At 35.1% G+C, this 11,696-nt stretch overlaps 1 protein-coding gene across 1 annotated transcript; it reads left to right on the forward strand.

Moving 5' to 3' along the window:
* Positions 1-5,924: 5,924 nt before the first annotated feature.
* Positions 5,925-9,696, forward strand: LOC110937216 (2-succinylbenzoate--CoA ligase, chloroplastic/peroxisomal). Its single transcript, XM_022179607.2, has 10 exons — positions 5,925-6,184; positions 6,837-6,909; positions 7,043-7,211; positions 7,300-7,398; positions 7,653-7,750; positions 7,829-8,022; positions 8,090-8,582; positions 8,699-8,913; positions 9,075-9,224; positions 9,325-9,696. The coding sequence occupies exons 1-9, from the start codon at positions 5,982-5,984 to the stop codon at positions 9,202-9,204; spliced, it is 1,674 nt and encodes a 557-aa protein (XP_022035299.1). The 5' UTR covers positions 5,925-5,981; the 3' UTR covers positions 9,205-9,224; positions 9,325-9,696.
* Positions 9,697-11,696: the final 2,000 nt, after the last annotated feature.

The raw sequence follows: 11,696 nt of genomic DNA on the forward strand, positions 1-11,696 counted from the left end.
TTTTATAATCAACACAAACAAAATTACTTCCTCCGTCCCACTAAAAGTGTCCTATTTTGAATTTTCAAAGTCTTTATTTATAAACTTTGACATTAAATAATTTTAATTGTGTTAGATAATACTTGATGAAAGTTATATGATTTGAGTGTGATTTACAAGTGCTTTTATCGGGTTAATTTTCATCAAGTTTTATGGATAAATACAAGTGCTTTTACAAGTGCTTAAATACCGGCTGATGATCCCTATGTATCCAGAAGATGAAACGTGCCCAATATGTCGTAAAGCTTGTATGGATAAATACGGAGAGCACGCAGTGCATTGTAAAGAGCTCCCTGGGTTCAAATATCGGCATGACTGGGTACGAGATGTTTTGTGGGACATCCTGAGAAGAGCTGGGATTTCAGCTAAGAAAGAGGCTCCTGTGAATTTCCTTACGGACCCCATGGAAGGGAGATCTACTCTGCGACCAGCAGATCTGCTCGTCTTTGGTTGGGCTAGGGGGAAACACGCTTGTGTTGACCTCACGGGGGTTTCCCCTCTGGTTGGCTTAAGGGAAAACGGGTTTGTAGCTGGTCAAGCAGCAAGAAAGGCAGAATCGAAAAAAGTTGACAAGCACGCTAAAGCTTGTGCAGAGAACCAGCATGTTTTTGTCCCTTTTGCCTTTGACACATTTGGCTCTCTAGCGCCAGAAGCTATCCAATTCCTGACCAGGGTCCAACGGGTCATCCACAACAATTGCTCAGCACCAAGGGGACGAGATTTTGTCTTCGGCGGATTAGGGTTTGCCATTCAGAAAGGGGTGGCGGCGCAGCTTGTTGCCCGTCTGCCTTTTGTTTTGATGTAACTTGGCAAATATGAATGAAAAATAAATAATTATTATTAAAAAAAATCAAGTTTTATATAACACAAAAATATATAATTAAAGTCAAAGTTTATAAATAAAGACTTTGAAAATTCAAAATAGGACACTTTTAGTGGGACGGAGGTAGTAATATTTATAAAAGTAATGTTCTACTATGATAGTAATATGCGGCTAAAATATTCATGAAATTTATTAAAACTTGAAGAGATGAAAAAACTAATGGTTTTAACTAAAATATAATGATTTTATAATTGAAATTTGGATAGATGAGTAAAGAAAAATTGGAAAAAAAAAACTGTTAGCTATTCCATGTTTTGGATAGATGACAAAATTAAAAAAAAAAAAATATGGCTAAAGATAGTGAAGGCTGGGGGATTCAAACCCAGGTCTGTGGGGGGAAAGAGAGCAATTTTACCACTAGGCTACAATAAAATTTCCTTTCCATTAATTGTCGAAACAAATTTAATACACATTATACGTTCTAATTTCTTTTTTAGAACGAGGCCCTAAAAATTTGGTGGCCCAAAGCCCTAGCTTGTTTTCACTTATGTTTGGGCCGGCCCTGTAGATAAGAATATGATAATAAATTTAAAAAAACTTAGCAAAAAGCCAGCAAAGGTACAAAGGAGATTAGAAAATTAAGTCACCCCAAACATGTCATTCTAATAAAGTTATAAAACCATCTTCGCCATATGTTTCAACCATAAAAACATATTTATTGTCTTCCAAAATACCATTCCCCGAACTCGACTTGTCGTCGAAAAGTATGTCGTTTCTCGTCTTCCAAAGAAGCCATAGAGTTGCCATAAAAATCATCCAAGACATCTTTTTAACCATTGTTGTGTTTGAAATAAGTGAAGGAATCTGCAAAATGTCCATAACCAAAACTGGAATTGTGTTAGAGATTTTATACGAGCCGAAGAACTTAGCCCAAACGTCATAAGCCAATTTGAAAGAGATGAGGCAATGATCCAACGATCCTGAGGGCTCCTAACAGTTGACACACCCTTCATCGACCAACACACCCCTTTTAAGCAACTATACCTTTGTTGGGAGACGACTTTGAAAAATATGTCGAACGAAAAAATTAATACTTATTTTGGAACCCAATTAATCCATTCCATGTTGTAGATATACTCCGAGACTGTCTTGACTTTGAACTCACCCGTTCCTCTGATCTCTCTTATCGAGAAATCGTTCGAGGCGCTTCCTGCTAAAAAACAAGAGTCTTTTAAATTTGACAATTAGCAATCCTTCGAACATATTTTTATATTGTATAATAGCTTTGCTTTTAAGCTGTATTGAATATAGTTTTTCTTTTTTCCAATCCCATTTAGTTAAGGTTTCACCATTCTTTAGCCTTGAAAGATCAGCAACCGTGTATCTTTTTATTAGCATGGGTGGGGTGATATAAAGTCCATAGGTGCTTTATAATGCCACATCATTGTCAAGTAGGATTCAGGTCACATAGGGGCATTACCACCCCCACCCCCTATCATGACTATTATTTTAATTAAATTTCGATTTGTTTTCTATTTTTATAGTTGTTCACTTTTCTGCCGGTTAATGCTCGCCAAGGAGTTCACGAACTTACTCATAACCAGGGGCGAAGGATAAGAGGGGCGGGGAGGGGCGTCCGCCCCCCTGAATTTTTCGCTCAGTAGTGTTATATATGTAGTTTTCGTATAAAAATTTGTGGGTATATACGTTTTCGCCCCCCCGGTTCTATAGAATTTTTTTGGTATATACGTTTTCGCCCCCCCGCCGAAAAATTCAAGCTTCGCCACAGCTCATAACGGCCCCATAGCGCCCAACAAATGGGGGAGGGGCGCCAACAATGGTGAGGTGGCAGGGGGCGCTGAGCCACACCGTCTGGTCTTATCATCAAAAGAAGAGAACCTGAAACTTATCTTTTAGAGAAATATCTAAAACCCAATTATCGAACAATAAGCTTGTGTCTGTACTATTTCCAACTTTTCTACGTATTATGCTTGAAACATCAAGTTTAAGGCTAAGGCTACATGGCGTGGTATAAAGCCCCTAGGGGCTTTATCACGCCACCTCAGCGCCACCTCACCGCCACGTCACACTGAGGCTTTAAAACCCCTTACTTTAACTTCCATGCAATGGTTTAAAACCCTCATCATCATTACCTAATTATTTTTTGAGTTAATTACACAAATGGGTCCTGTGGTTTATAGCTAGTTTCGCCTTTAGGTACTAACTTTTTTTTGTAACAGGTTTAGGTTCTATGGTTTCAATTTTGTAACACCTTTGGGTATTAACACCAAAAAATGACTAAAATACCCTTGCATTTTTTTTAAGTTTATCAATGTAACACATTTGGGTACTAACACCTAATTTTATTTAAGTTTAAATCAATTTTACAAAATCTATTTATCTTTTTTTATTTTCATCTTTTTATTATATCTCTTAATTAACATAAAATCTATTTATTTTTTTTTATTTTCATATTTTTATTAAATTTCTTATTTAACATAAAATCTAATAGTTACACGAGTATTTTTTTAAATAGATTTTTTAAATAAAATCTACTAGCTATATAGTTTATGTAAATTAAATTTCTTACCCGTTTTAATGCAATGACGTACCAAGGTTTCGTGCGATGATGTCGAATTAGTATTTGGTATGGAATAAGATTTCAATGATATCGAATTATTTCACAATTATGGTTGGGTATGTCGCTACATCGAATTATATATATTATTATTTCACAACTACTTTTAACATAAAAAATTAAAATCCATCATACACCGCACTGCACATACAAAATTCCGTCATTCAGATAAATTAAAAAAATACCGATAAATTACTATCAAGGCAAGATGCCAAAAAATAATTATAAGGTCTCTTTGACTTTATTTACGAATAAAGTGGTAGTAATATGATAAAGTTATTTAGAATCAATGGATTCGCCCTAATTGATCCAAAAATAATAATATATATAATTCGATGTAGCAACATACCCAACCATAATTGATTCAAAAATCAAACGTAACCCGGTTCGATACCATATACTAATTCGATGCATTGAAAAAAGAGATACCATATAATAAATACCATTGCATATACTAAAAATCGATACCATAGACTATACGAGTAAGAAATTTAATTTACATAAAACTATATAGCTAGTAGATTTTATTTAAAAAATCTATTTAAAAAAAATACTGGTGTAACTAGTAGATTTTATGTTAAATAAGAAGTTTAATAAAAATATGAAAATAAAAAAATAAATAGATTTTATGTTAATTAAGAGATATAATAAAAAGATGAAAATAAAAAAATAAATATATTTTGTAAAATTGATTTAAACTTAAATAAAATTAGGTGTTAGTACTTAAATGTGTTACATTGATAAACTTAAAAAAAAATGCAGGGGTATTTAAGTCATTTTTTGGTGTTAATACCCAAAGGTGTTACAAAATTGAAACAATAGAACCTAAACCTGTTACAAAAAAAAGTTAGTACCTAAAGGCGAAACTAGCTATAAACCACAAGACCCATTTATGTAATTAACTCTTATTTTTTTATTTAAATTTAAACATTATTTAATTTTGATATATTAATTTAGAACTAGGGGTGAGCATTATTAAGTTCTACCTGATATTAACCGAGAACCGACCCTAAATTTAACCGAACCTGACCCGAATTGTAAGTACTTGGGTATTTGATCGGTTCTTATTTATCACAAAAAGTCGGGTCAGGTCGGTTTCAGTCCAAAAACTCGAGTAAACCCGACAGATAAAAACCCGGACCGATTTAATAGTGCTCTATCAGTTTATCGACTGGGCTTTGGCCATAATAAGACAGTTCAAACTTCAGAAGCTGCTTCAGAGACCAGGACCAGGTATTGATGTATTGTATGATCATACTGTCGTACTAATTTTAAAAGCCACTGGCTACCAAACTGTTTTATGCAACTGTAAGATCATACTGTCGTATTGATTTTAAAAGCGACTGGCTACCAAATTGTATAACCATATCGTCAAGAACATCGTCGGATGAAGAGCTCGACGAATCGGATGACATTCTTAAAAATGATTGGATAGAATTTATGTGTTGTTTTGGTAATTGGTTTGTGTTTTAGTTTGTGATTGGTGTATGTTTTAGTTTGTGATAGGTTTGTATATATATATATATATATATTAGAATTAATAAAAACTTTTTTTAAATGAACGTTAGCCAACGGTCATATTTAACCATGTTCTTCGAAATTGCCAAAATTGGTTCGTTAGCAAAATGGCAGATACCATATAGCGCCCCCCATTTAATTTCGAGGGAATGGGGATAGCGCCTAGGGGCGCCATAATTGGTGAGGTGGCAGAGTACATTAAGCCACACCCTATGGCCTAAGTAAATCAGCATCCATGCTAAGTAAATTCTTCCAAATCCCTTCAAATGTTTTCTCATTGATGGATCACGCCAAAGGTTGTTGTTATGGAGAGCTTTAATAACTATAAACCTAGAGACAATTTGATCTTTATCAATGTTAACCTTCAGAGAAAAAATATTTTAAAAGTTGACAAAAAAATATAATGCATAATTGCATATCTAATACATAAGACGAATTTACATCGAGATAGTTGGTAAACGGGCAACAAGCTGTGCCACTAACCTTTTTTTGAATAGCAAAACTAAGTCTTTTAAAAACTATATCCATAGATCTTGGGGTCATAACATTACTATGCATGACCCTTTGAACTCGACTAAGTAGGTCCACGGCCTCGACTCTGGCGCTAGAAAAAATATGCATCTTTAATTTTGTGATTTGTTTGAATACTAATTTTTATCACGACAATTTGTATCTTTAATATTTGTTTGGGTATGCAATTCAAAATTTCAAACTATAAGCATTGACCCCTCATAAAAAAGAAACAAAAATTCAACACAAGCAATTACTTGTCTGATTAATCACAATTAATAGCATCAAATACATGTTATCTTTTCCCACTATTTTATCTTTTAGATATGAGAATCTTTAGTAAAAAACAAAATAGAAATAATTTAGTGATAACGCTGTTGATTGTATCCTATCCATAATCCGTTATCAAATCCATTTGGCGCTCTACTCACAACTGACTCCATCCATTCGAAAATGCCCAGATGCTATTCGGAGCCCCATATTTGCCACTGCTTGACCCGGTTATCAACTTTCCGACGTCATTCTCCGGTGACTATCTACGGCAGTAGAGTTCACACCGGAGAAAAGTTTGTTGACGGAATTTTGGATCTCGCTTCTGGACTCATCAATTTCGGTTTGAAATCCGGTGACGTTGTAGCTATCTCTGCCCTCAACAGGTTCCTTATTACTCTCTTTTTGTTTTTTTTATTGCAAATTATTAGATTGAATTAAGAACATGTTTATTGGCAAATTGAAATTTGTATGTTGATGCATTACTCGTTTTTTGCATTTCAAGGCGGGAAGCCGGGAATCGGTATTGGTTTGGTTCGGTTCGTTACATTACTAGTGTGGGTACTCGGTGTAGTTTACTACCGAATTTGTATACAATTCTGTTTTCAATAATATTTATATTGGAATAAAGCTATGTATTCAGATTTTATTAAAAGGTTAACTAATGCAAGTTATTAGAGAAAAATTAAATGGGTTACAGACGTATTGAAGAGTTAATCCTTAATAATTTGGGTAGAATTATGGGATAAGATGAACCGAAAGAAAAGATAAAGATTGGTGAAGAGAGGAAAATTATAATAATTGTTATTTGTTTAGAGATAATTATTAGTTTGAATTAATAGGTTTATCTTGTTATATTATTTGTTGGTTAATTAGCTATTAGAGTTGATATTGGTTTAGGATAGCTTGTTTAGCAAGTAAGTAAGTATTTTAGTATAAATAGATGTGTTAGGGTATGTAATAATTTAATTACAATTATAATTTATAAACTGTTGAACAAGTCCTGTATGAATGCTTATATAATTATAATTGTTTCAGTGATCTATATTTGGAGTGGTTATTGGCCATCACATATATTGGGGCAATAGCTGCAACCCTTAACTACAGATGGGTAAGTAAATTTAATCAGATTCCATGACTTGTTTCATTTAATAACTAACTAACTAAAACATATCAACTGGTTTCCTTTTGTTTAGTCTTTTCTGTATAATTTAGCCTAAATCAATACCTATTTCTCATGTTAGAGCTTGGAGGAAGCTTTATTAGCAATGCAAGATGTGAAGCCAATCATGTTGGTGACCGATAACGAATATACGCCAAATTGGCATTCAGATTTCGATACTCGTTCTATTCCTTCTCTAACATGGCATGTTATCATGGACACAAATAATAGATACATCTCTACAGAAAACAGTATGTCACTTGACACAATGTTATACGAATTCTGACCATAAAAAAACTTTATATAGTTATATACTTATATCATGTTATTTTTTTATAGTTATAACTACCAGTATGCTTAAAATGCCTTCTCTGAGACCCCATTCATTCAACTACACTTCAAATCGCGATGGAGTAGCCATAGTGTGCTTCACTTCAGGTACTCGACTACTCGGTTTTGGGTAATGGTCAGTGGCGGATCCAGGGGTGTTTTGAGGGTTCCCGGGAACCCCCTCGGTTTGGAAAAAAAAATGAAAAAAATAGTGGAAATTTTATATGATTTAAAAAATATAGTGAGAATTAGTGAAAATCTATCAAAAGGAACCCGGTGAAAATAATTCCTGGATCCGCCACTGGTAATGGTTTTCGTTGTGTCTCACATGCACAAACCGATTAAACGTATTTCGCTTTTAGGGACTACTGGGAAGCCAAAGGGCGTCATGTTAAACCATTCAGCTTTAATCGTACAATCTCTGGCCAAAATCGCTACAGTTGGTTATAACGAGGATGATGTACATATTTACCCTTCAACTTCATGTGCAAAACACCACTTTAAACAAATTGTGGAAGTAACTTGTTGAAATATGCAGGTGTATATGCATACTGCTCCGTTAGGCCACGTGGGCGGACTATCGTCGGCTTTAACCATGTTAATGGTGGGAGGATGTCATGTATTGATGCCCAAATTTGAAGCTAAGTTGGCTCTTGAAGCTATTGAAGAGTATCGTGTGACTTCTTTCATAACGGTTCCCACAATTATGTCCGATGTAATCTCTTTAATCAGGTATATTTTAATGAATGCATGTTATCTTCGCTCGAAAGTATTGTATTAATCTTATATCAGATTTCAGGACCAAATATACACGAAAAGAGTTACCAACGGTTAAGAAGATTCTGAACGGCGGTGGCAGTCTTTCAAACAAACAAATTAAAGATGCAACCGACATTTTCCCTAATGCTAGACTTTTCACAGCTTATGGTATGACGGAGGGTTGTTCGTCGCTAACTTTTATGACCCTTAAAGATCCTACAAAGCAAATAACTGTCGAGAAGAAGTTAGATGTGGACAATCAACAAGAGGGTGTTTGCGTTGGAAAGCCTGCGCCACATGTGGAGTTAAAGATTAGGGCCGAGGATTCAACTCATGTTGGACAGATATTAACGAGGGGGGCCCACCTAATGATTGGATATTGGGACCAAATTCAAAAGAAAGAAAATCATTGCAACGAAGGCTGGCATGAAACTGGTGATATTGGGCGGATAGACGATAATGGTAATCTATGGCTCATTGGGCGCATGAAAGGGCGTATCAAAAGTGGAGGCGAAAACATTTATCCTGAAGAGGTAAGCATCACCAAATTACGAAAGCTGATTTAACTGGTATAAGTTAGGTTTGGAATTTAACTGTATTCGGTTTGACATAACCAGGTGTTAATATGTAGAATTTGTGTTAAATGTAGGTAGAAACGGTGATATTAAGACATCCTGGGATTTCTGCGGTTGCAGTCATTGGACTTCCAGATAACCGCCTGACGGAAATGGTGGTTGCTTGCATCCAAATAAACCACGACTGGACATGGACCAGTTCAGGTTCAGACCACTCGGGTATCAAGCAAGAACAATTCGTTTCGAGTGAAACCCTCCAGCAATTTTGTAGAGCAAATAATTTGACCGGGTAATAACTTTTAACATCTTTGACCCGTTTCCTTAGTAACTACTTTGGAAAAAAAGATACCAGTTTGAACCGTTAGAGATAAAACATAGCCTGACAGACGTGTTCATAGCTGTCACGTCTTATGTTTACTTTTGTTCTCTTTTTTTATGTATAAATTACAGGTTCAAAGTTCCTAGAAGGTTTATAAGATGGAGTAAGAAATTCCCATTGACAACAAGTGGGAAACTGAGAAGAGATCAACTCAAAAGTGAAGTTATGCTTCACTTGAAATTATTCTCAAGCAGTCTATAAAGTGACCATCTATGGAATCGGTAAATATATCATACCCAACTATTTTTTTTGGCATAAGTTAGAATGATCCATTTGTTACATGAAATTATAACAGGCTCTGTTTTGTGATGGTTTATGCAGTCCTGTGCATTTATTTTTTTCAAAGGTTGACAAACTGATGTATCTATAGAGATTTAATGGAAGCAGTAACGCGATCAAAAGTAGCATGACAAAGTTATCTGAATTTGGATGGGTTAGATAACGGGTCAAAACATGTATCTTTTAGCGAGTCAATACAGATTGGGTCGTGAGGGACGGACTCACCAAACTTTTTCTCTATTCTATTTTTCATTGTCATGTATTTTTGTATGCATTTTGTATTTATTTGGGTCATCTTTTGACCCGTTCCGTTCAAATTAAAACTATTTACCTTACCCGTTTATATGTAATAGAGTTAAAATTGTAATCGTTATCAACTAGCAACAGTGTGTAACTGCAAGTTTACAAGGTCAAGAAGGCATACATATGTTGATAAGAGTTGTATGTAAAGTAATATATTTCATATGAATTAGAGTTTTTTTTTTTCAAAAATAAAGTGAGATTGTTTTTTTTTTTTGGTATTTATATCTTGATAATTTGTTCCATACTTTTTATAAAGTGATACCAGAAAGTAGTTGTGACCTGTGAATAAGATGTAACAAAATGACTTTGCCTTTATAAGCGACGTAAATAGGTAATATTACAAGTTACAAGTTGCGATGGAAAAGAATAGTAATTTTCAAACACAAGTTTTAAATGCAAAACATCTTTTCGGTATCATATCCTCATCATTTAATCAAATCAATCTTCTTATGTTGTATTACCCTCTTATATGTACCCGTTAAGCGGTTAGACTAACTCTTTGAGCGGGTGAAACTCCAAGAATATTTAGAGAAGAAATAACACCAAATGAAACAACTTTTCAGATTTTTTTTCATTTTCAAGAAATGTAACATACAAAATCTTAAATATACAAAGAAATAACTACTACCTGATTTCTAGGGAATAATGGAGCAAAATGAAAACATGGAATTATGGAAACATGTAAACATGGTAAAGTTTATTAAAGAGTTAAATGCCATTTTAGTCCTTGTGTTTTGGGTCATTTTGCCAGTTTAGTCTAAAGGTCTCATTTTTAACTGTGGGTCCAAAAATGTTTCACAGTTGCCATTTTAGTCCACTGGGTTAACTTCATCCATTTTTTATGTTAACAAGAAGGCCAATTCGGTCATTTTATATGGCTGAATTGCCCTTTTCGTTAACAGAATTACATACAAAATGACCAAATTAGCCTTCTCGTTAACAGAAAAAATGGATGAAGTTAACTAAGTGGACTAAAATGGCAACTGTGAAACCTTTTTGGACCCATAGATTAAAAATGAAATCTTTGAATTAAACTAGCAAAATGGACCAAACCACAGGGACTAAAATGGCATTTAACTCTTTTTTTTTTTGAAGGTAAACTTCATTAAAACGACAACGCCGACCCAAGCCGGGCTGACAAAAACTACATACAAAAAATTACATATTCACAAAGGAAACCCATTCGTTCCAATCTATTCCTTTATACTTAGATCTAGTGGAAAACCAAAGGAAACTTAAAGCCTTAATCTCACTAATTATACCTTCAATTTTAACCGTGGAATTCGAAAATTTGAAGTTATTCCTCGCTCGCCAAAGACTCCAATACGCTATCATAATAACGCCGTGGACCGCTTTTATTTTTCTTGTCCGAAACCTTGAGATCTTTGTGAATGGAAAGGAGGTCTTTAAGAGAAAAAGCAATGATGTTAGGAATATTGCACCAAGAACATAACCCATTCCAAACCGCCGATGCAACGAAACACGCCATGAAGACATGATCAGCTGTTTCTTCCTCCGAATTACATAATGGACACGCAGGATCGCCGATGTCTATATTCCGTTTCATAAGAGCCTTAGCCGTAGGCACCCTATCCATTTCCATCCTCCAAGCGTGGATATTAATTTTCGCGGGGATCCAATTACACCAATCTAAAACAAAGCTGGTATCCAGCTGGAGATCCTCTTTCAACAGTTTTTTAATTGCTTTGACAGTGAATATACGATCCGACACCGAGCTCCACCTCCACTTATCCTTTTCTGACGTGATCCGAATGCCACTGATCGCTGCAACCAGCTGGTCGACAGAAGCCTGCAACCCAGCCGCAGTTGTGTCCGAGATCCAGCTCCACCTTATGTCGTCCACATTCCCGTGTGAGTTTAGCCTGTCAGCCACTTTGCACTTCTTGTCGGCTTCCAACCTAAAAAGATCCGTGAACACACATTTGAGGGGTTCGTTGAGCAGCCATGTGTCAAGCCAAAAAGCAATTTCTTTGCCATCACCAACCGAACCAACAAGATAGTTCCTTAACGGTTTTCCACCTGCCTTAGTATTGATGAAGTTTTTTGCAATGTTGTTCCATACCCCACTTAGCGATTTTTTGAACGGAATA

The sequence above is a fragment of the Helianthus annuus genome, chromosome 4 (genome assembly GCF_002127325.2).
Source record: "Helianthus annuus cultivar XRQ/B chromosome 4, HanXRQr2.0-SUNRISE, whole genome shotgun sequence".
In the NCBI taxonomy this organism is placed as follows: domain Eukaryota; kingdom Viridiplantae; phylum Streptophyta; class Magnoliopsida; order Asterales; family Asteraceae; genus Helianthus; species Helianthus annuus.